At 33.3% G+C, this 26155-nt stretch overlaps 1 protein-coding gene across 1 annotated transcript; it reads right to left on the bottom strand.

Moving 5' to 3' along the window:
* Positions 1–1670: 1670 nt before the first annotated feature.
* On the bottom strand, positions 1671–24450 carry LOC126889945 (INO80 complex subunit E). Its single transcript, XM_050658701.1, has 5 exons — positions 24202–24450; positions 20251–20435; positions 16517–16646; positions 12936–13099; positions 1671–1835 (listed from the first exon to the last, which is right to left on the bottom strand). Exons 1-5 carry the CDS (start codon positions 24334–24336, stop codon positions 1754–1756), a joined length of 696 nt encoding a protein of 231 aa, XP_050514658.1. The 5' UTR covers positions 24337–24450; the 3' UTR covers positions 1671–1753.
* Positions 24451–26155: the final 1705 nt, after the last annotated feature.

Here is a 26155-nt window from a genome sequence, read left to right as displayed (position 1 = left end):
TTGGCATAGGGTAGACTTTGTTTCTTGAGCTATTCCCTACTTACTGTGAAAATAACAAGTAAATCGATGTAGTAGGATGGAATTCGGAGCCAAATACCCTCATTGACTGCCCTAATATCAAATTTAGATATGTCAAAAAGATAAATTTAGAACAAAAGTAAAGTACCTTTATAGTTCAGAATATTTCAATTAGAAGGATGTAATTACATACTGAAACATGGTTTTTAATTCTAAATAACTTTTCATAATAACAATTTTCGATATTGTGAAAAATAAAGCTACTTTACTCTTAACTGAAATTCAAACTTTTTGATATACCTCGTATAATATTAAAAAAATTTGATATTTGATGGTTAAATCTTAGGTTTTGGACCATGCAGAGTTTTTTATGAAGAATAACTTTTTTTCGTAAAATTAATAATAAAAATGTTTTCCATATGGATACAACTTACAGGGACAAACTGTATAATTCATGGAGGGGCAGGATATATAAACCACAGTCAAACCTGCCATATCCAGATCAATGTGGCGACAGACCGATCCGGATATGAAAAAATCCGGATATCAAGACCACTATTTCTTTTATGGTCTCTGAAACGTTTTCTCCTTCATACATTCCAGTAATCAACGCCGTCAATAACTTTCGTCGATAGACACGTTTTATAGATTCTATAATACATTATTTCGCAATCTTTTAGTTCTTCTTTTAGTGCGTTGTCAAACAGGAGGACTGACTTTCTCGGTAGATTTCGATAGATCCGGACGGCGCACAACCGTCCGGATATGGCAGGTTCTACTGTATATAGCTCCATACTGGAGCAAAGGGTACATCAGTGTTTTAGTAACAAAATATTTGATAAGATTTCTAGCCGCACGCATCATTGCTTGACTCCCGTCCAATTTTATTGATTAATTTTCTCCACTGGGTTAACAGTTTACTTGAATCGTTATCGACTCTCACTTCATCTTTCCTGGTTAGAGGAACACATCCCTGTCTGACTCCTCTTTGGATTTCCACTTGGTTTGTCTCACTATCTTCTACCCGTACGACCGCTGTTTGATTGTAGTATAGATTTTTGATTAAATTAATATCCATGGGATCTAGCTGTACATATGTGTTTCAATGCATGTTGAACTCTGTCAAACGCCTTTTGGAAATCTATATAACATATGAATACGTTTTTATTACATTCCCTGCATTTTTGTAATAGTACCGTCATTGCGCACAATGCCTCTCTTGTTCCATTCCACCTCTAAATCCAAACTGTGTGTTGTCTAATTATTGTTCTTCACATTTTTTATATTATCATCATCATCAGCTTCTCTCGATCCACTGCTGGACATAGGCATGTATCCAGTTTTTTGTTGTCTTTCGTAAGTCGTCTTGCCATCGTGTTGGTGGTCTTCCTCTGCTACGTTTATCGGCTCTTGGTCTCCATTCAACTAGTTTGCGAGTCCATCTTCCGTTCTTCATTCTGGCAACGTGTCCAGCCCATTTCCATTTTAAGTTACAGCTTCTTTCAATGACGTCTATGACTTTGGTCTTAGCTTTTTTTTATATATATACTCTGTTGAATTATTTTACTAGAAATTAATTCCATCTTAAAAATAGTTTTTGTGGTTTGCACAGTCGTTCTCATATTTAAAGCGTTGAATTTAAAAAAATTAAGTACTATTCAATATTTATTTATTAGTAATACACAATTATTTAACAAGAATTACAAAATTATAGAGTAATCAATTCTTTGAATCATCATTCTACAATCATATCAATACTTATCTCTTCGCCCATATTGCTTGGTGATGTCTCAAGTTCCCCGATATCATTAGATTCGCTGAAATAAACAAAAGAATTAATGATTCATTACAATCATCTCGTTGTATTGTAGTTTTTTATCTGGGATTTCGAACTATGATTCTTATCACTTTAAAGAGTATGTATTAAAGATTTAGATTAAGGCTGCACCTACATTGGATCCCTATTTGTCCGATCCGATGCCGGATTGAAAACAAACTCATGGCATTAAATGGCTGCACCTACATTGGATCTGTATTTTTCCGATCCGATATCGGGCGATTGATAGGAGAAGCTACAGCAGAGAAGCAGTTCGACGTCGGCCGATATCGGATCGGATCCGAGAAATACGGATCCAATGTAGGTGCAGCCTAATGCAAAATTGTCTGATTTCCTTGAATTGTGTGATTTTTTACACCCGTAAAAATGGGTGGCGCATACAATATTCCAGCTACAAAAGAGCTGATATGAATATTACGGTAAAATTCTAGTTTTATTTTAAAAGATGTTTCCATAATATTTGTTAAATTTGAAGTAAAACGCGCCACAAAAGAGTAACTTTGATAGAGTTTGTATTTTGAAGCTCTTTTGTGCGCGTTTTACTTCAAATTTAGCAAATTTTTTTTTTTTTATTTATTGTTCATACATATGACCTGGCCTCTAGTGACTAATCCAGGTCGTTTTTTTCCTGATGGGATTACAGATATTTTTTTTTATATTTTTACATTTTTTACTAAACTACTAAATCTATTTTTACAATTAATAATTTGCCATAATCTATTAATTACATGTAACAAATTTAAAGAAACAATATATATATTTGTTAAAATATTTTTGGTACTATCAACTCCCTTCTAAGTTATAAAGACAGTCCCTCTATTTTCAGAAGAGAGTTGGTAGTTTTTTTTAATGAATTATTTATTGAATTATTATTTTTATTTATTTATTTTATATTGAATTATTATTATTATAATTGTGAATATCTATTTTTGAATTTATATTTTATTTTATTTATTTTAACTTTATCTTACTCAACTTCATCAGGGTTGGATTATTTGTTGTCTTCTTCTATTATTATAAATTTCTTGTTGTTTTTTAGATATTATTTCTGTTAGATTGTTTAATATTCCAAAATATTCTTCATTTTGTAATATATCTCTTATTTCAATTCTTTCTAATCTTCTCATTTCTCTATGTTCTTCATTTTCTATAGTATTTTCACAATGTAACACTATATGTTCTGGTGTACCTAGTTCTCCACATTCACAATATGCATCATCTTAGTTAAATCTTTCCAAATATGTTGGGTACGGTCCATATCCTGTTAAAAAGTGTACTAAACCTTGTTTTGGATTAAAATAATTTGGAATGTTTTCTAATATTGGTATAAAATTGTATAAACGTCTAGATTTTGTTGAATTTTCCCATTCATTTTGTCTTTTTCTATTTATTATTTCTTTTAATTCTCTTTTATTTCTTATATCTAATCCTATTATTTGTATTATTTTTTCATATTTTTCTTTTTTAGCCAATAATTACATGCTCTTTTTTGTGTTTCTAAATGCATTGGCATTACTCCAGTTAAAACTGTGAGTGCCTGTGTTGCAGTTGTTCCAAATGCTCCCGTCATTCTTACAAGAAATCCTCTCTGAGCTCTATTTAATTTTTCTGCATTTTTTTTTATCTATTAATCTATGTGCCCATACACTTGAACCGTACCCTACAATTGATGCAAGTATTGTACTTAGGTATATTCTCATCTGTCGGAACGAAATTCTATATTCCTTCTGTGCTAGACTAGCAATGCTATGCATGATCTTTGTTGCCTTTTCACAGACACAACTCATGTGTTTTGTAAATAATTTTTGTTCATCTATTATAATACCTAAATATCTTGTTTCCTTTTTTCTTTTTATTGTTTTCCCTCTAATTTTTATAATTGGATCTCTTTCTAAATTTCCTTTTATTAAACTATATGTTGTTTTTGAATCTGATATTGTTAATTTTACTTTATTCATCCAATCATTTACTCTTATTAATACTTCATTTGATTTATTTTCTAATTCTCTTCTTGAGTTTGCATCTATGATCAACAACAAATCATCTGCATATGCTATGCTTCCAAGCACTTCAGGATCTATAGTCAATTGTTCCAACAGTTCCTCTAGCATTACATCCCAGAACATAGGTCCACATACTGATCCTTGTGGACATCCTTTTGTGATATGTTTTGTCTTTTTTCCTGTTGGACAGCTTAGGCTTGCATATCGGTCTTGACAGTAGTTTCTGAGACTTCCGTACAGATTCTTTGGACATCTCATTCTTCGAAGTCTTTCAAAGAATGACGGCCACCAAAGATTGTCAAAAGCCCCAGACACGTCAATAAAGATCATTAAAACATACTTTTTTATGCTTTCATTTACTATTTCAAATACTTTATTTATTGCATCTTCTGTTGATCTACCTTTCCTAAAACCATACTGACCAGGATGTAATCCAATTTCTGTTCTTATTTGATTTAATTTTTTACATAGTAATTTTTCTTGTAATTTTCCCATTGTATTCAATAAACATACCGTTCTATATGATTTCGGTAAGGCAGGATCTTTATCTTCCCCTTTATGTATTATTATAACTTCTGCTTGTTTAAAATTATTGGGAAACCTTCTTTGTCTAAGACATTCAATATATAATGATGTTAGTACTGGAATTATTTGTTTATTTATCTATTAAATACAGCAAATATTATGGAAACATAACCGTAATACTCCGAAATATTCTTAATACCGTAATATTCTTATCAGCTCTTTTGTAGCTGGAATATTGTATGCGCCACTTATTCTTACGGCGTTTAGCGGTTTTTTATTCTTGGATCAGGAGTTTTTCAAAGTTACTTATAAATTAAATGTATGAAGTTGAATGTAATGTTTCTCGATTCCACGTTAAGTGTCCATAGTGTCCATCGAATGTACACTAGATCTTTTTTCTATTCGAAATACATAGACTGAAAAAAATATTGGGATGACCGGTAAATGACCTCGGGTTGCCCTATCAAATTTAGCGTCGTAACCACTACAACTACATAAACCATTTCGGCAATAATGGTCAAATGGATTATATTTTGGAGCTTGAAAACTTCGAAATGGCTTAACCGATTTGGATAACTGAAGGTATTGCAGGAATTATTGAGCTTGAAAAACCGTTTTTCATATAGGAAATAGATTTGATCATACTTATGAAGCCTATAACTTAAAAATTCGAATTTTCCCAGATATGAGGTATACACCGTTAGACGCGTCTAGAGTCCTCCTACAAATCCTCAGTTATTGGCGCAATTCGTAGGTTAAAATTTTGAGTAATTGTCGAAAAACCAAAATTTTTAAAGTCTAGTTTTTCGGCTATACTGGGCCGTGTGTATGTCTGATCATAACCGCTTAGGCACCATTTGAAAGCTTAACTTAACGCTATTAATTTGGTGTATTTGCGGTTTTCCTGTCTCTCCTTGAACCCAAGATATATACCCCCAAAAAATATGCCGTTTTATACCTACCCAGTCCTATAGCTGGCTTATGGGTGGTCGAAAGTCACAAACTAAACCAGTTCTAAATCGGCCCTGAACCCCTCTTGAAACACAGAAAAAAAATTCAGATCGGTGTAACTTTTCCACACACATATGTACTAACATATTCCCCTTTTTAAATAGAAATTGAATAAAATTTCTGAGCAAAATAACTTTTGAATCGTATACCCGATTTTCAAAATTAAACATGCGTTGGAAAGGCAATGATCAGTACTATCAGAAGCCGCAAAGGTCGGACTTAAATTTTCAAAATTTTTTGGAGTTTTGGGGACGAGAACGAAAAACAGACCCTAAATGGGAAGGGACGTAAAATCTACACCCTTGGACCAAAATGGATGGTTGACATATGGATGGGCGAGTCTTTTCCTATGCTTTAAGATGGGACTTGGCCCAATTTTCAGTTCAGTCAGATTTAGAAAATCGAAAATTTCGTGTATATACAGGTTGTAACAAAAATACAGGTCATAAATTAAATCACATATTCTGGGAATAAAAATAGTTCGAATGAACCTAACTTACCTTAGTACTAATATCCACATAAAAAAAGTTACAGCCCTTTGAAGTTACAAAATGAAAATCGATTTTTTCAAATATATCGAAAACTATTAGAGATTTTTTAACGAAAATGGACATGTGGCAATTTTATGGCAGGATAATCTTAAAGAAAAATTATAGTGAAATTTGTGCACCCCAAAAAATTTTACGGGGGTTTTGTTCCCTTAAACCCCCTTAAACTTTTGTGTACGTTCCAATTAAATTATTATTGTGGTACCATTAGTTAAATTCAATATTTTTAAAACTTTTTTGGCTCTTAGTATTTTTTCTATCAGGCAGTTTTTATCGAGTTGCGGCTTCTTTTTTAATATGTTTACATAAAACATTTATGGGGGTTTTGTTTCTTTAAACCCCCCAAATGTTTGTGTACGTTCCAATTAAACTATTACTGCGATACCATTAGTTAAACACAGTGTTTTTGACACTTTTTTGCCTCTTTGTATTTTTACGATAAGGCACCTTTTATCGAGATGTGGCTTCTTTTTTTAATATGGTTCAAAATATACCAAAAAATGTAATTCATAAATCAATTTTCATATTATTACTAAGTCTTCATAATCGTACTTAACCATATACAAATATGTGGTGGATTTGACAAATATTCAAAATATCTCGATAAAAACTCGACTTTTCGAAAAAGTACTAAGAGGCAAAAAAGTTTTTAAAACATTGTGTTTAACTAATGGTACTACAATAATAATTAAATTGGAACGTACACAAAAGTTTGGGGGGGTTTAAATGAACAAAACCCCCATAAAACTTTTATGGGGTATCTAAAATTCACTATAATTTTTTCTTAAGAAACTACTGCCATAAAATTGCCACATGTCCATTTTCAATAAAATATCTGAAATAGTTCTCAATATATTGGAAATAATCGATTTTTATTTTGTAACTTCAAAGGGCTGTAACTTTTTTTATGTGCACATTTGTACTAAGGTAAGTTAGGTTCAATCGAACTATTTTGGGGCCCAGAATATGTGATTAAATTTATGACCTGTATTTTTGTTACACCCTGTATATTTATATATAGTGTCGCATGTACGTGGGTTGAGCACCACTAGCGAGAACTGCTGTTCTTTGGGATATAAAGGTTGATTCATTTAGATGCACTTTTTTGGTGGGGATTTGATGGGAGATGCATGAATCATATCACCTGGCGTTGCGTTTTTATCCAGTATTGTTTGACATTTCATCCTGAAAAGACTTATCTCGGCACAACGTCTAGAAATTATTCAGCTGTATTACGAAAATAGAAGTTCAATGAGGAATGTGTTCCTGCGTTTAGAGCAATATATGGTCCACATAATTGGCCTACCGAACGCACAATTCGCTACACCATCAGTAATTTTGAAACCCAGTTTTCATTATTGGATGACATGCGACTAAATAGACCACAATCAGCACGCACTGAAGAAAACAGCCGCGGTAGCGGATGGTGTACGCGAATATAACGAAGAATCGATTTGTCGCCGTTCCCAACAGCTTGGCTTGTCGTATGCAACAACTTGGGTTATATTACATAAGGATCTTAATTTAAAAGCCTACAAAATTCAATTAGTGCAAGATCTGAAGTCGATCTACCTTCCGCGTCGTCACCGTTTCACTCGAAGTGCTCTTGACAATCTTGCAGAAAATCCACTGTTTTCGAAAAAAAAAAATTGTTTTCTGATGAGGCCCATTTTTGGCTTAATGGGAACGTGAATAAACAAAATGCCCATATTTGGGTTGATGAGCAACCCGAAGAGGTTCCAGAGTTGCCATTACATTCAGAAAAAACAATTGTTTAGTGTGGTTTATGGGCCGAAGGAATCGTCGGTCCATATGCCTTTAAAACAGAGGCCGGTCAGAATGTTTGTGAATAGAGACCGTTATCGCGCCATGATAACTGACTATTTGGTGCTAGAAATTGAAGCTCGTAATTTCAATGACATCTGGTTAAAAAAATTTAGCGCCAGTTGCCACATAGACCGTGAAAGCATGGCTTTACTGCGAAAACGATTCAGTGAGCAATTTATTTTACGCTTCAGACGACTGAATTGGCCGCCTAATTCCTGTGACATCACACCTCTTAACGTTTTCCTTTGGGGCTACCTAAAGTTCAAAGTCTACATGAATAAACCATCTACGATTGAGGCATTGGAGGCCAATATTGCTCGAGTCATTGGTCAAATACCAATCGAAATGCTCGAACGCGTCATCGAGAATTAGAACTTCAGAATGTATCATCTTAACCGCAGTCACGGTCAACGTTTGAAAGAAATTATCTTTAAGAAGTAATTGTAAAGAATGGTTCTTTTGTATGACAAGAATTTTCAAATAAAATTCATTTTTTTCATTGTTTTTTGTTTTTGATAAAAGTACCTCTAAATGAATCACCCTTTACACGCATACCAAGGGATCAATAAAAATGATCATTAGATTCGCTGAAATAAACAAAAGTATTAATGAATTATTACAATCATCGAATCATCTCGTTGAATTATAAGTATCTTATCTAGGATCTCGAACTAAGATTCTTATCACTTTGTGATTATGCATTAAAGAATTAGATTAAAATAGTCGTATTAATTAACCTATTAATCTAACGGAAAAATGCATGCATCACTCTTTATAACCTTGAAACTCATATATTATGTATATGTATGTTACATAACTAAAAATAAAATTTTCATCATTCAAAATGAAATTTTTAAAACACACAAAAGAGGAACGCAAAATATATGTTTATATACGTATATATAAGTTCTAAAATTAGTCATCCCAAGAGAACGGCAGTTCTCGCCAGTGGCGCACAACCCCCTACACGCGACACTACAGGGTGTAACGAAAATACAGGTCATAAATTTAATCACATATTCTGGGACCAAAAATAGTTTGATTGAACCTAACTTACCTTAGTACAAATGTGCATATAAAAAAAGTTACAACCCTTTGAAGTTACAAAATGAAAATCGATTTTTTCCAATATATCGAAAACTATTAAAGATTTTTTATTGAAAATGGACATATGGCATTTTTATGACCGTAGCATATTAAGAAAAAATTATAGTGAAATTTGGACACCCTATAAAAATTTTATGGGGGTTTAGTTCCTTTAAACCCCCCCCCCCCCCAAACTTTTGTGTACGTTCCAAATAAATTGTTATTGTAGTACCATTATTTAAACACAATATTTTTAAATCTTTTTTGGCTCTTAGTACTTTTTCGAAAATTCAGTTTTTATCGAGATATTTTAAATATTTGTCAAATCCACCACATATTTGTATATGGTTAAGTATACGATTATGGAGACTTGGTAAAAATATGAAAATTTATGTATGATTTACATTTTTAGGTATATTTTGAACCGTATTAAAAAAGAAGCCATATCTCGATAAAAGTTGCCTTCTTGAAAAAATACTAAGAGGCAAAAAAGTTTTAAAAACATTTTGTTTAACTAATGGTATTGCAGTAATAGTTTAATTGGAGCGTACACAAACATTTGGGGGGTTTAAAGGAACAAAACCCCCATAAAAATTTTATGTAAACATACTAAAAAAGAAGCCGCAACTCGATAAAAACTGCCTTATCGAAAAAATACTAAGAGCCAAAAAAGTTTTAAAAATATTGAATTTAACTAATGGTACCACAATAATAATTTAATTTGAACGTACAGAAAAGTTTGGGGGGGTTTAAGGGAACAAAACCCCCATAAAATTTTTATGGGGAGCACAAATTTCACTATAATTTTTCTTTAAGATGCTCCTGCCGTAAGAATGCCACATATCTATTTTCAATAAAAAATCTCTAATAGTTTTCGATATATTCGAAAAAATCGATTTTCATTTTGTAACTTCAAAGGGCTATAATTTTTTTATGTGCATATTTGTACTAAGGTAAGTTAGGTTCATTCGAACTATTTTTGGTCCCAGAATATGTGATTTAATTTATGACCTGTATTTTTGTTACACCCTGTATAATATATACACGAAATTTTCGATTTTCTAAATCTGACAATTGAAAATTGGGCCAAATCCCACCTTAAAGTTCAGGAAAAGACTCACCCATCCATATGTCAACCATCCATTTTGGTCCAAGGGTGTGGATTTTACGGCCCTTCCTATTTAGGGTCTGTTTTTCGTTCTCGTCCCCAAAACTCCCAAAAATTTCGAAAATTTAAGTCCGACCTTTGCGGCTTGTGATAGTACTGATCATTACCTTTCCAACGCATGTCTAATTTTGAAAATCGGTTATACCATTCAAAAGTTACCGAGCTCAGAAATATGACACAATTTATATTTAAAAAAGGGAAAATGTTTGTGGATATGTGTGTATGTATGTGGAAAAGTTAAATCGATCTGAATTTTTTTTTGTGTGTGAAGAGGGGGTGAGGGCCGATTCAGAACCGGTGTAGTTTGTGACTTTTGACCAACCATAAGCCAGCTATAGGACTTGGTAGGTACAAAACGGCATATTTTTGGGGGGTATATATCTTCGGTTCAAGAAGAGACAGGAGAACCTACACCAAATAAATAGTGTTGAGTTAATCTTTCAAATGGTGTCTAAGCCGTCAGGATCAGACATACACACCGCTCAGTATAGCCGAAAAACTAGACTGAAAATTTTGGTTTTTCGACAATTACTCAAAATTCCAACCTACGAATTGCGCCAATAACTTAGCGTTTGTAGAAGGGCTCTAGGCGCATCTAACGGTGTATACCTCATATCCGGGAAAATTCGAATTTTTAAGTTATAGGCTACATAAGTATGATCAAATTTATTTCCTATGGGAAAAATCAGTTTTTCAAGCTCAATAATTCCTGTAATATCTTTAGTAATCATACTTGACCTTAGATGCATCAGATACTACTTGTCAATACGTTTCAAACTCATGTTTAGTGATCAAAATCGGTTAAGCCGTTTAGAAGTTATTAAGCTACAAAAGTATAATCCAATTAACCATTATCCCCGAAATGGTTTATGTAGTTGTAGTGGTTACGACGCTAAATTTGATCGAGCAATCCGAGTTCATTTACCGGCCATCCCAATATTTTTTTTTTCAATCTATTTCGAATAGAAAAAAAATCTAGTGTACATTTGATGTACACTAGATCATTTTTGGGAGATAATGCGACAAAGCCGACCATTTATAAATCTTAACGTGTAATCGAGAAACATTACATTCAACTTATCATTTAATTTATAAATAACTTTGAAAAGCTCCTGATACAAGAATAAAAACCGCTAAACGCCGTAAAAATGAGTTGCGCATACAATATTCCAGCTACAAAAGATCTAATATGCATATTACGTGGCGCGAAAATGTATTTTCATTTTGATGCAAAAATAAAATTATAGTTTTATTTTAAAATATTTTTTCATAATATTTGCTAAATTTGAAGTACAAATTTAGTTACAAAATTACAAAAAATTACAAAAGAGCTTCAAAATTCAAACTGTATCAAAGTTACTGTTTTGTGGCGCGTTTTACTTCAAATTTAGCAAATATTATGAAAAAATCTTTTAAAATAAAACTAGAATTTTATTTTGCATCAAAATGAAAATACATTTTCGCGCCACGTAATATTCATATCAGATCTTTTGTAGCTGGAATATTGTATGAGCCACTCATTTTTACGGCGTTTCGCGGTTTTTATTCTTGTTTTAGAACTTACAGTAAAGTAAAGCATGTTCATTAGCGGAACCGAATTCAAAATTATTTTGCACATCATATTTGAAACAAAACATCACATTTTTGTTGACCAAATTATGGTTCTGTTGATATCCAAGAAGATTCGGTATTCACACAATGTTGTCAAACTGAATTTTGTTATATTATATTTTGTTATTTGCTACAAAAAAGCCTCTGCTGAGCTGTAAGTGCTTCTAACCAAGTGAGGCGTGAATAATTTTAAGCAGCAAACATAATAGGAAAAAAAAGTTTAGCTGCCATTCACAAACTGAATTTTTGACAGTTGATATTTATACATTTTAAGTCGAGTCAGAGTAGATCTAGCAGATGAACAACAAAACTTTAGATCCGGACGATCCTGTAACGATGCAGTTTTTGTCGTCAGGCAAGTCATGGAAAAATCACTAGAATACAACGTCCCGGCTTGCTGTTGCTTCATAGATCTACAAAAGACATTCGACCGTGTAGAGCTGAATCACGTAATTCACCTGTTATGTAAACGAAACATACCGTAAGATAAAGTCAAAAACCTGTGTATAGGGTACAGAATGGGTGAAGAAATTATCTCTATAATATGCTATGCAGATGATGCCATACTGATTGCACAGAGTGAAGATGACCTTCAGAGACTTTTATATCAATTTAATATAACAGCAAGAAGGTTCAAGTATGTTATGGTAATCGCTAAAGGTCCAATAAGGTGCAAGCTGGAAGTGGACAGCAAAATAATCCAGCAAGAAAGAAGTATCAGCTACTTTGATATTTTTAATTTTAAAATGGCTTCTCTAATTTCTTCTCTTCGGACTTCTTTCTGATTGCCACTGAGCAGTTCTTCAAAATGATTGGTCCATCTGTTTAATATTTGTTCTTTGTCATTAATTTTAGAGCCATGCTATACTAAAGAAACAATACCAGTCGCTGCAAAGAAAACCGTTTATCAGCTAGACCTCGTTTATCTTCATTTTTCATCTAGTTGGCTCATGCTATCTTTTCTGTCACTTCTTGGTGAAGAAATTTAGCTAGACCCATTATGACTATTCAATTGACAACTTGATGGACTTATTTATGTTTGTCATATTGATATACTATCTGATTTGAATTTAAGACTAATGATTTTTTAAATACTTTTTTTCTTTCTCAGTATGTCAGGATTTTTAAATTACACGAACACAATCTTCAAAATGAACTGTAACTGTACAATCAATTTTATATTCATCTTTATTTTTATATAATTTAAACCTGTTTTTTATAGAAACTAATTACCCATTAACAAAAGACACAATAATGGCTTATGTATCAGACCATAATATTTGAATCTTATTACCACATACCTATCTAATGATGGCTCATTACTAAACATTTCTGTGGGAACTGTTGGAGGTGCCCTCTCGGGAAGAAATTCCATGAAACTTTGAGCTTGTAAATGTCTTTCAACTTCTTCAGGAGTCATATGACCATCAGATAAGGCACTACTACTTGGAGGCATTTGAAGTTGCTAAAAATTGAGTTGTCATTAATTAATTTACCCTAAATTACAGTGGTTCCCAACTCTAAAACCTGGAACCTCTAAAAATCATACCAACAAGCCGAATTTGTCGAGAGTTGTCTCTCCGAAACAACTCTCGAAGCGACCTGCGATTTTGAATGTCAGTTAAAATAAAATAACTTAAAGGTATACCGGCAAAAGAACGCAACAGATGGAAAACATGTGTGAGATAAAAAGAAATGGAACTAGTAGAGTTGGGAAATTTAGCGATAAAAACCTATAAATTTACATTCTATTTATTGTTTCCCACCTTTAGACGTATCGGGCGAATTTGGCAACTACCGCTGTGACAGTGGCAGTTTTAGTTGACATACTTCTCTGATACGTCTAAAGACGGGAGACAATAAATAAAATGTAAATTTATAGGCTTTTATCGCTAAATTTCCCAACTCTACTAGTTTCATTTCTTTTTATGTCATAACTTAATATGTTTTCCATTTTTTGTTTTATTTTGCCGGTATTAGCGCGCTCACTACTGTATAAGGTTCTTGAACTCCTAAGTGGAGCATAGAGCTTCAGTGAAAACGCGCCATCGGGTTCTATTTTGCGCTATGGCATTTACCTCATTGCAATACATACTTTTCTTGACCTCTTATCTCATCCATGATGAATCTTCTTCAAGTTTGTGCTGGGCGATCTCTTTTTTCCTTGCGCATTCCAATCTAGGGCAGTCTTTGCAATAATGGAACTATTTTTTCGGAGTGTGTGACCGATCTAACCCCACTTTCTGGACTTTATTTGATTTTCTACCCTCTTTTGTTAGGACAGGTGTAGTTGCAGCTTCAAGCGGTCGATCTTAACTGCTTTCAGCTGTCCGTCCGTGTGCGGCCTACCTAAGGCATTTGAAATGTGTTTAAATATTATGAATTTAAACTGTCGCATTACAAACGATCTAATACATTTACAAAGGTTTTTTTTTTCAATTTCACAACTACGTTTTTCGTAACTACACAACTTTAGCTACAAAATTTCACTCAATTCAGTCTTCATGGAAGCATTTCTCTAGACATGGGATTGTTTGTAATGTGAAAGTTTAAAGTCAACGTTTTTAGGCACATTTGAAATGACTCATATTTTCGCCAAAACACAAAGTCCAAATTTCATGTTATAGATTTTGAAGATTAGGCTCTAGCTGTAATATATGTGGTGCCACTGTTAGGCAACCAACATGACATGAGTCTGGTGGTGACATAACCTGTCATCAGAGGGGGCAGTCAACATGTGAACGTGTCATGAAAACCATCACAATAAAAGGTCTTGAATCAAACATATTCTAATTATTCATCTTTATACCCTGGCAGGTTTACCAGGATACTACACTAGTAATAGAAATTCCATAGTGACCGGTCAATCGAAGTTTTATTGATGTCAGAAGAATTTTACAAAATAGCAAGAATTTCCCAATGTTGATTTATTTAACAGCTTCATAGAAACTGATTTCATTTGCACAAAATGCAAAAATTTGCATACGAAAACTGATCTCTTCACCTTTAAAGCGCATTTTAAATTTGATTTATGTCGATAGGATACTCTGATCAAGACTTATAACTATTTTACTGTTGAGTTGATATAAATTTTATTTAAAAAATTGATTTGGCATGTGTAACTGACATTCAAAAGCGCCAGTCTCTTCAAGTGTATTTCAACATTTTTTTCTAAGGTGATATATTCTTGGTAAATTAATGTTCTCCGTTGTCCCTCTCGGGGGAAGCCCGGGGTAGTAATAGCAAACTTGTTTGCATCTTTGGCACGACATTCTCAGTAACATTCAGTTTGTTCGTCGGGTTTTCAGAGGTCAAATCTCTGGACTAATAGTATAAGTCCTAAGTGGACATCTTGGATATTAGTGCACCCTATGTAACGCACAGCTGAATCTTATGTTTGTGCGTCACAGTGTTGCCATGCCATTTCTTTCATAATTTCAATCAATGTTAAATGTACCTACAAGAATAATAGAATAAGAACGTTTAGTTCTCGTCATTATACTAGTTAGAATGACAAATGGGGTGTCAAATGAAAGCTTATAATCCAAGGATAGTACTAAAGGTGAGAAATTAGACCTAGATTGTCTGTCCTTCAAAAAATAAGCTAAAACTTACCAGAAAACTTCTTTGTACTCTCTACTTTCAAATAAACGTGATTAAAAAGCTAAATTTTAAACTTCGTCACACAACTTTTGCGATTAAACTTTGCAATGCACAAATCCGCACCTTTTTCTTTAAAAAATTTATAACCTTTATCATGATAAGAATAAAAACTTGAAGCAGGTACCTTTGTCTTCAGAAATGTTAGAGCTATATACTGTAAAAATTTCAGAAAAAAAATATTAAAATGGAACAGAGTTGTAGCGAGGTAAACGCAAAAAACGTGATTTCATTTTTTTTTTATTTTTAGGTTCAAATTGCGATTTTGACAATGTTCCCCCACATAAAATTCAAAATAAACCTCATTTTCGTTTTCAGCACCCTCGAAAATATAAAGTATAAAGTAAGTGTCCCGCTCGTTTATAATATCACAAAAAATTGTAACGTGATAGTATGAAAAAATAGAGGATACGGCAACGGTGTTACAAGTGATGGTCGGATCCAATGCTAAAATCTAAGACATATTAGGGTGCACTAATATCCAAGATGTCCGTATAAGTTTACTACACCAATTTTAATATACTAAAACTATTACTACAGTCCGTGCAATATAGATACCGTTGCACGTCATTATCTACGTCAGAGATCTAAGTTGACATTGTTGCCCAATTACAAAAAGTTCTTGAATTCATTTTAAATCAAATATATTACATAATGACTGCGAAATGGATTATACAACAAAACAAATTTTATTCAATGCAAATAAATAAAAACATTAGAAACAGAAAACAAGAATCAAGTTATACGTTAAAGTAAATAATAAAAACAATAAATATATTAAAACAAATACTTATAGTAAAGAATAAAAACAAATCTGAAGTGTCAATACCGCAATTTTGTCAAATAAATGTTACCAATTTATGCCAAAATGTCACCTTTGTTCGATCGCAGTTAGAGTGTAATCCGAACAAAAGTGTGCTTTATAAAAACGCTTTACATTCCACTTGTACAAATTAAATGAAACAAGGGGTATGCTTCTTTAAATTTGCATTAATAGAAATATTATTTATACGCGTATATAATAACACATGTCTAGTGGCTGTAATTCCAGTGTACTCAGCTAAACGATCTAAAAAGAAACACACCCATGACACATGACTTAAATATTTCGTGTTGGTATCATGTGACGTCACGTGCTATGACGTGGGTGACATACAACGTTATCTATATTGTACAGACTGTATGTGGCCATTGGCCATACAGATTTATTTATAATAATTACCATTGTCTGAGGTATTTGATGTTTGGGAGGTCTAGGTGCAGGAGGTCTTTTCTTTTTTGCTATGGACATTACTTTTCCAGAAGAATTCACATGATGCATATTTGAATGAGAACTAATATCTCTACGGTGCCTGAAAAACAGAAATGTACTTAATAGGCGCTAAATAAAAATATTTTGTTTAAAATTACAAGATCTTCAATTTAGAAAACACAAAAATTAAAAGTATGTTATTATACATAGAATGAATTAGAGGAAACAGAATCAAGTAAATATCTTTATCTAATTGAATGATAAACATGACCCTTGTAGACAGGATATGTTAGTGACAGCATATGTTAGTCAGCAGAATACAAGCCTTTGTATTCAGCTGACTTCAGTTCAGCGGCAGAATTCGTAAATAACGGACGTATTTGGTGCTCCGAGATATTTACCCGAAAAATACGGGCTATTTTGAGTATGTATTTAATACAGGAACTTTTTACTGAAGAGAGGAATAGTTGTCTGAAAGTGATTGAGGAATTGGGGGAATCGCCTAATTGTTTCAGAACAAAGAGAAAGTGGCTGGAAGCTGCCAAAGAGGATCTACAAAGAACAGGCGTTATAAACTGGAAGACAGCTGCCCTGGAGAGAGTAAAGTGGAGAAAGACATTTCAAAAATTTCAAGCCATGGGCTCCTGAGACCTGCAGTGATGTTATACATATTCTGCTGACTTGCGTATGCATAGTTCAGTCAGTTGGAAAGGAATTACCATTTTTAGAATATGTTGTAATTACATCGAAATATCACCAAAGTTCAAAATAACATGTCAAATATCACAGTGAACAACATTTGTAAATTATGTTCTGAAAAAAATGTAACAGGTAATATTATTCTTTATCACATTGCCTAATGCACAAGCTTATACCAAAAATCTTAAAAATATCAAAGATACACCACCAAAAAACAACTATGTTACACTTTTTACATTCCATCACATCTGACATTCCATCAATCTTCGCCACAGCATGACTGGTCTTTTTAAAATGTTCTGTCCACATCCAACAGTTGGAGATTTCATATTCCAACATGTACTTTTATCCAGTGTGAGATCACAGTATGAGAATAACAGAACAGAAGTGGTGGAGTAAATACATTTTAAGTAAACTATAAATTTTTAGTTCGAAAGGCCATAAAGACAATACAGACCCTTATCGAAAACTGTATCTAATACAATGAACCTCTTCATTTGTCATTTGTGGATGACAAAAACAAGCAAAATAATAACTGAGAGAAGAGTTAGACAGGGAAACACTTAGTGTGATAGTCTATCTCTCCAAAATGATCTACTCCTGAATTAAAAGATGTGTTCAAAAAGTTAAATTGGGAACAATGTGGAATTAAAATTGATGGTAGATTTTTAAGTCATCTAAGATTTGCCAATGACATAGTACTCATAAGCAACAATATAGAGGAATTAATCTAATGAGAAATGCAAATATCACAGCCAATTTAGATGGAAGTGAGACCTAAAGTGTCGAAGTTTTTTTAATTTTTAATGATTTTTGAATTTTTGGTATCACTCAAATTGTATGGTTATGTTTTATGGTTAATAATGGTTTATTATTGTTGAACAAAAAATAAGCAAAAAAGGAAAAATATCTCGAGGATGTTACCTAATGAAATGTCTAAAGAAAATCCATGCAAAATTTCAGGTGAATAGGTCAAGTACTTTTTCAGTTACAATGTCCACCACATTTGAAAAAGCAGTTTTGAGAAAAACGCGTTTAAAGTTTTGACAACTGCATCTTCATCTTCTTATTTGTCTGCCAAGTAAAGTGATGCACATTGGAATGTTTTATGAATCGCGGAGTAATCTACAAAAGAGAAGATGAACAGTTGTTTAACGTTTCTCACTATGCTCAAGCGTGCTGGTGCGAAGCCGCGGCAAAGCTAGTGGAAGGTAGGAATATTCAACACGCTGTATCTCTAGTAATTTTACGGAGATTACCTCCGTAAAGATCCGTAGGGATAGAAACTATCTAAGTGAAACTATCTAAGAGAAACTATCTAAGAGAGGTCTTAAAAAGAGAGAAACTCAACTTATTACCTACAAAAGTGGACAATTCAATCCCAAATAGACTATTTCATGATAAGGAAAGAAGACATATGTGAATGCAGGGACTGCAAGGTAATATTAGTGAGACAGTAAGCCAACAACATAAGCTGCTTGTTCTGGACATCAAAGTAAAAAGTGAAACTAAACAAAAATATCGGAGAGGACCACAAAAAATCAAGTGGTGGATGCTAAAAGATGAGAAAGAAGGTCAGTAGTATTAGAGAGACTGCTATTGAAATACTTGGGAAAACGTCAGGAAAAAAGTTTGAGGATAAAGAGACTTGGTGGTGGTCAAACGAAGTACAAGGAAAAATAAAAGAGAAGAGAAAAGTATATAAAAAGTGGCAATCCGACACAGATCTTCACCACTATATGGTGGCGAAAAAGGAAGCGAAAGTAGCTGTAGCAAAAGCCAAAGCAGAAGCGTATTCAAACCTATACGATCAACTTGATACCAGGGAAGGCGAAACGAAGATATATAAAATAACCAAACAGAGAGCAAAGAAAGCAAAAGATTTTAATCAGATTAGATGTATCCGAGATGAAAATAATAAAATATTAGTTCACGAAAGGGATGTCAAAAAGAGATGGAGAAAGTACTTTGACAGCTTATTAAATGGATAATTTGACAGACAGTCTGTAGAGTCAACAGAGACAGTAGCAGCAAAGGTTACCAAAATAACAAACGAGGAAGTGGCTCAAGCGTTTCAAAAAATAAAGAAAGGAAAAGCCGTAGGACCAGATGATATTCCTGGGGAAGTATGGAGAGCATTGGGAGAGACAGGAACAAAGGGGCTAGCAGGTCTATTTAATAGAATTATGGAAGTTGGATAAATGCCAGACGAATGGAGAAGCAGTATACTTAGTGTGACCAACTAGCCCGAAAAATCCGGGACATGGCCCGAATTACGAAGTTGTGTCCCGGCGTCCCAGACAAGGCTTCCGGGCCATCCGAATTTTCAACGTTTTGGTAAAATTCTATTTTGAAATTTTGAATATGCTATTCTTCTAATTCACATCAAATTGAATTGGTGGGACGAAAAAAGTCGACAATTTCTAGTTTCATTCTAATACCATACCACATCGAAAACGCATGCATTTTATATCGGTGGACTTTTTTCATTTCTGTATTTTAATTATCGTCTTCTGAAAAAAAAAATGGCCCGATTTTCATTGAAAAGTCCCGGATTTCAGGTATTTTTTGATAAAATTAGAAATGAGTATATTAGGGGAAGTCTAAGTGTGGCACCAATTGATGCCAAAATGAGAGAGCATAGGTTAAGATGGTTTGGTCATGTTCAACCTCGAGACGTTAATCAACCAATACGAAGAATAGCTGAAGTGCAGATTCCTGGAAGGAGTAGGATAGGAAGACCAAAGAAGACCTGGGGGGAGACGATAAGGCAGGACATGTTGGTAAAGGGGATTAACATTGATATGACCCAAGATAGAATTGTGTGGAGAAATGCAATTAGGGAAGCCGACCCCACATAGAGACCCGCGACCCCTGATACGGCAAAGAGAATGATGATGACCTCCGTAAAGATCCGTAGAGACCCCCACCTTAAGATTTATAAATTTTTGATTGATTCCTTTCCCTATAACAAATAACAATACATAAATATCAACTTATTTTACTTTTTTATGGGTTCCGGTTTTGCAATTTCTCCATCATCAGATGATTCTGTGTCGTCAGATTCCGATGTACTGTTTTCAGCTTTTTCATGCATCAACAAACGGTCTAGTAAAAAAGCTCTATCTCTAGAAACTACCAGCAACCTCTTCTGTGCCACTCTGAGGGCTTTTTGAAATGATTCATTTTCCTAAAATATTTTAATCAGTGAATATTGTTATCAAGCTTTACCTACTTACTATTAATTCGACCCCTGCAAAGAATAACATTGTAACACGCATTTATGATATTCTTCAGAAATGATAATAAAAGATACTAATGCCTGGTTGGACCAACACATCTTAAGTTCCAGCTTAGCCCAGCCCAGCTTATAGATAGGACCGCTTCAAGTATCATTTACATTGCACCATAATTTTCGATTCTTATCAATTCAATCCACCTGGCAATCTATGGTGGCAAGCTGAAAATTAACCTAAGACTGAATGGTGCTACGTGTATGTTTCGTAAGCTGAGCTTAAAAAAAGTCTTAAGCTTAAGATCTGTAGGTGGGGTGAGGCCTAAAATGGCGACAACTCTACCTTATCAGTAATAGTCTACAAGAAGTTTACTGTAAATTGAAGGTGGAATTACAAAAAAAAATTATGTATGTCTTTTTACTCAATTTATAATGCATTAAAAATTACAGAATCTGGATTTTAATGCATATTTTTTATAATTATCATATAAGTACTGTGGGAAGTTAGGCATGTTGCGATTTTGGGGGGCCACCCCTGTTAGTGCAACCAGGCATAAGACATTTTTTCAGTTTAAGAAATTATATAAATGTTGAACTCCTCTTTTAGAATACAGTCTACTTTTTTTGATTAGAGGATAAGTTTTTGTACTGTGGCAGTTACAGTTTCTGATATAAATATAAAGTTTCATGGAATAATCTTGTAACTGCACTTAAGATGTTCTTATCGGAAAGGTTAATATGAATTTAAAATTATTTTTTGTTGTAGGTTGATTTCTGCTCATTTTTAAAAAACAACACCTTGACAGTGTGGTATTCAACTGCAAACTAAACACCGAGAAACATCCAAGATCTAATACCCCTACTATCCTCACAATAATGCTGCGAAATTTGACATAGGTGTAGTATACTGAATTCGCTCAGCCAAGACACAACTGTCTAGTGACGTTAGTAATTTCTTTTTTGGGAAGTTAGGTTACTAGACGTGACTGGAAATTACTACACAATCAAACATACCTGCTCATAACCAATATTATTCATAGTAAATAGACATAAATAACATAAACCTTACGCCAATCAATAATTATTTATTTATACCATTATAATGTATTGATAACAAATGAGAAAATTATTTATTGTTCAAAATAAAAATATTTTGTAGAAATAAATTCCACAAAACTTTATGGGTTTAGTATACACTCCCACTATTTCCAATAATTATTTTTTTTTTAATAAAAGATTAACCCTTTCGAGACACCAGGTATATGTGTGTACCAATATGTTTGCATACAAGCCTAAAATGATTTTTTACCATTAAATAATATTTAAAAATATATACCAGTCAGTTCTCTATTGCATCGTTTTGAATCACGTAAAGTTTGTTTAGCAGTAAATGGTTGACTTCAAATAGTACCGACTATAAACATACTTGGTTAACCGATAATAGTATAATAGGCCCGGTTTCAGGCAAACCGGGTTTGTTTTTCTATAATCTTAGCAATTAAAATAGATTTAATTTATTTTAAAACTCATTTGAAAACATTAATTTCGGGTATATATGGCAGAGCAATATATTATTTTACAACCGTTTTTTTTTTGTCGTCGTAATTATTGTAGATTTTGTGGATCCTTTGCTTTATTATAGGAGCATCGTCTAGTCAGTGTTAATTGTCAAAAGACTAACTCTGTCTACCTCATTTGCTTATCGCTCCAGACCGGTCTTAACAATGGGCCAAGTCAGATAAATTTAATAATATTTACGACCGCACTAATTGAAGTCAACCATTTACTGCTAAACAAACTTTACACATGTAGCATCCTAAAATTATTTAGTTAACCTCAAATTTGCTGAGTTAGATGTGATGGATGGTACAGCCAAATACATTGTTTTTTGATAAAAATAATTGTTAAATTACATTATTTCATTTTGAAAACTATTTGTTTGTGTGTATTTTATAGTAAGTATATTTCGATTGTCATTTATTTACAGTAAAACAAATATTTGACTGTTTTTAAAGCCTATGGTACTAATAAGTACCATTAGTCTTATAGTATGGTATGGTATACCATTAGTCTTATTAGTGTCATTTGCAGATATGGATAGGAAAAGGCCTCTTAGACAGGAAGAACTTAAATATTATGCAGAATTGTCTTTTTCTGAGTCTGGAAGTAGTGATAATATGCAGTGGCGGCTCGTCAGAGGAGGCAAGGGAGGCATAGCCTCCCCATAAATTTTTTACACACGCTACACTGTTTCGTTTATCTTGAATAACGAAAAACAACAAGCACTCTCACTATTATACAACGTGTAAATTCCATATTATCACTAAATATCACTAAATAAACGTACGGAGCATTAGCATTAGAACACATGATTGCGTCTCAGTTTTTTATTATTATTGTAGGCAGGACCCTGTGTTATTCCGAGATGCATGAACAGAGCCGAGAAGCCGGCCTCCGTTGCTAATGCTCCGCACTACGTTTAAGGAGACCCGGTCTCCTAAGAGTGGCATCTACGCTGTCATCATACGCTGGCCGGAGATTTACCAACGGAGGCTAACTAGCTTTTCGGCTCCGTTGCGTGCATCTCGGGACAACGAATTTTAGGGCCCTGACTAAAAATAATGAAAAAACTAAAAGTGCGAATTTTGTTATGAAATTTGGTATGTGGGGTTAGAATAATATTTGGAATAACTTGTTCAGATAACTTTTTCCGATATCTGTAACGCAAAGCAAAATATCGGCAATTTATCGTGTATTTTGGATTCGCAGTAGGCCGCGTTTAGAATTAAAAAAATTCAGTTGAGTATCTTAAAAAATGTGAACCTTCAACCTCTATGGACTGCAAAACTTCAAATCTGTATTTATTTTGACATGCACATCCACTTACAAAGATGGAATTGTTAACAAATAAATGACACAAACTTTGGTATTAAACTTTTACAATTAGACTAACTATTTTTTAAATGATATGATATTATGAAATTATGAATTATAATGACATTATGAAATGCAAATAAAAAATGGTCAAAAAAATGAGGTCTTAAATTACATTTTTTGGCGCATTTTTTTGCTAATGCAAATTTGTCTAGATATTTTACAGTTAGGTATAGCCTCCCCTATTGTAAAAATCACGAGCCGCCACTGATAATATGTATGATCCCCTGTAGGACTGTAGGTACACATAAGTGCCATTACGCAAAACGAATGGTACATTGCACAAAACTAATGGTACGTATATGTACCACCTACCCCTAAGGCTCTCATTAACATTTTTTAATAAAACAGGGTACATTTGTGTATGTATATAAAAATAAAAACCACAAAAATTAGTTTTTAAAATCTGTTTAAAAAAATCGTCTTGAATGGGTTAAGTTGATTTGAGCAGTTAATAGTGTTAGGTAGGAAATTTTGTGCTGTATGTTTCCTATTCCGAATGTATGAAAATGAATCTTGGCTGAGTGAATTCAGTATATCCACCCACTAAGGCTTTTAAGTATTTTTCGACAAAAATTGGATTTGGTTCAACATTGTATCTGTAGTTACTCGGTTATTTTACAAATAATTCTTTCTTATAAATGCAGTTTCAGCCACAGGGACCATATTGGCCCAGTATAAAAAGTTATACAAGAACACTGTAACTCAAAATCGCCAAAAATGTTAGTTAAAACGTTATACTATGCAGGGGTCGAATTCAAAAAGAATTAATGACAATTCTACTTACAAAAACTAAATTTTGAAATTTTCTTTTTAGATATTTGTACTCTTTTTTAAATTTTGATTCCTCTAAAATTCTTTCCTCTTCTTCTGCGGCTGCTGCCTCATCTGCTATCGATCGACAATACCACCCTTCCAACATTTTAGTTTTATTTGTCAATGTTCAATTACATTTTTTTTTAATTTTATAAAAATTCTTACAAACTATTATTAATAATCAAAATTGTACACAACGCGTTTGACATTGACATTGGCATTATTTACTAATTTACTATTAAATGACGTTGACATATGTTACAAGGGTTAAGGAGCTAGCTTCAGTGTAGTTTGACTTTCATGAAAACTATATTTCCTTCTGAATGTCGTGTTAAATATTCGCATAAAATTTATACAAAATATGTACAATCATTAATGAATTAATATATCAGGCTTTTATAATTTTTATAGTAGTTTACAAAATATTTAATATTTTCCATTTCCTTTAGTATCTCGAGCTACCATCTGCGACATCTAGCGAGTAAAGTGTAAACATAATTAGCAGTGATATTTTTGATTACATAGCATTTTATTCTACTACATTAGTTCAGGCATAGATGGCGCGTGTAAAAGATTGAATGTAAAATCATTTTTTAAACATTTCATTTTCTCATTTTTACAAAAGTAGCTCGGGCTTGTTGTATTGTATTCGGCTTTTAATTTCAGCGGTTGGATCCCAGCTCTTATTGATATTACTGCCGAGATACACAATTTCCCTACTCTGTCCCGTAAGGCATCTCCCACTTTTCTGTCATCCTGTATATCCCTCGCCTTTGTATTCCAATTTCGTACTCTTAATACTCGTAAGTCTCCTGGTCCTTAAATCGTGCTCTGTGCCTGCCTCTTCTCCTCACTCCATCCGATCTTTGGTTATAAATGTTTTCGACGGCTCCATCATTAACTGTCTCTAAGTGGCCTCTAGCCATTGCAGCCTGTTTATTTTGATAGATCTACCAATACAAGACTCGCTATAAAAGCGGTAAAGCTCAAAATTATAGCGTCTACGCCATAATCCGTTTTTTCTACACGCGTACACGCCTTTATAAATATGTCGGATTTTACGTTCAAAACAGCCTAATCCGTTCTTCATTAGAGTTTATTAAAATTCTGTAGATCAATATGTTTGTTCTTTTTGTAACTATATTTGATGTTAAAAGTTTCTTTAATCATAGTACGCTCTATTTGTTAGATATATATATATAAGTACGTGTGTTAATTTCTTGAGTCACTGTATTACTGTGGTTGATTTATGAGGCTAGATTATATGAACTCTCTTACTCCTTCGAAAGTATATAATACATATTATGTTCCAACCGTTAGATCTTCGGGTTTTGCTACATGATTATTATTTGTGACCATATACTTAATTTTATTAGTATTAACATGTAGCCCCATTCTTTTTGCTGATACTTCTAATTCCGTGAACGATTGAATCAGGTCCACCTTTCTTATTGTTATGACATCAATGTCGTCTACAAACGCTATTATATTTTGTACACTCCTATTAATAATGGCCTTTCTTCTTGTTATTCCAAATTCTCTAATAGCTTTCTCTAGGGTAATGTTGAATAGAAAGCACGCTAGGCTATCTACCTGCCAAATGCCTGTTTGTGTCTGGAAAATTCTTGATGTTGCGTTCTGCACTCTAACCTTACACCCGACTGTTAAGAGGGTTGCTTTCGCCTACCTCAATGGCTGTGTTGGGGTATTAAATTTTACAATTGCTTTGTATAGTGCGTTTCTGTCTTCACTGTCATAGGCACATCTAAAATTCACAAACAAATGGTGAGTATGAATTACATACTCACATGTTTTTTCCAAAGATTGTCTTTGAAAGACGGAAATTTGATGGATATTAGAAATTTTCTACCAGTGTGGGTTTCCTTGCGAAAGCCACACTGGTATTTGCCTATTAAGCTTTCACA

This window comes from Diabrotica virgifera, chromosome 8, assembly GCF_917563875.1.
Source record: "Diabrotica virgifera virgifera chromosome 8, PGI_DIABVI_V3a".
Taxonomy (NCBI): Eukaryota; Metazoa; Arthropoda; class Insecta; order Coleoptera; family Chrysomelidae; genus Diabrotica; species Diabrotica virgifera.
The sequence above is the reverse complement of the archived record's forward strand: the minus strand, read 5'-3'. Positions and strand labels throughout refer to the sequence as shown.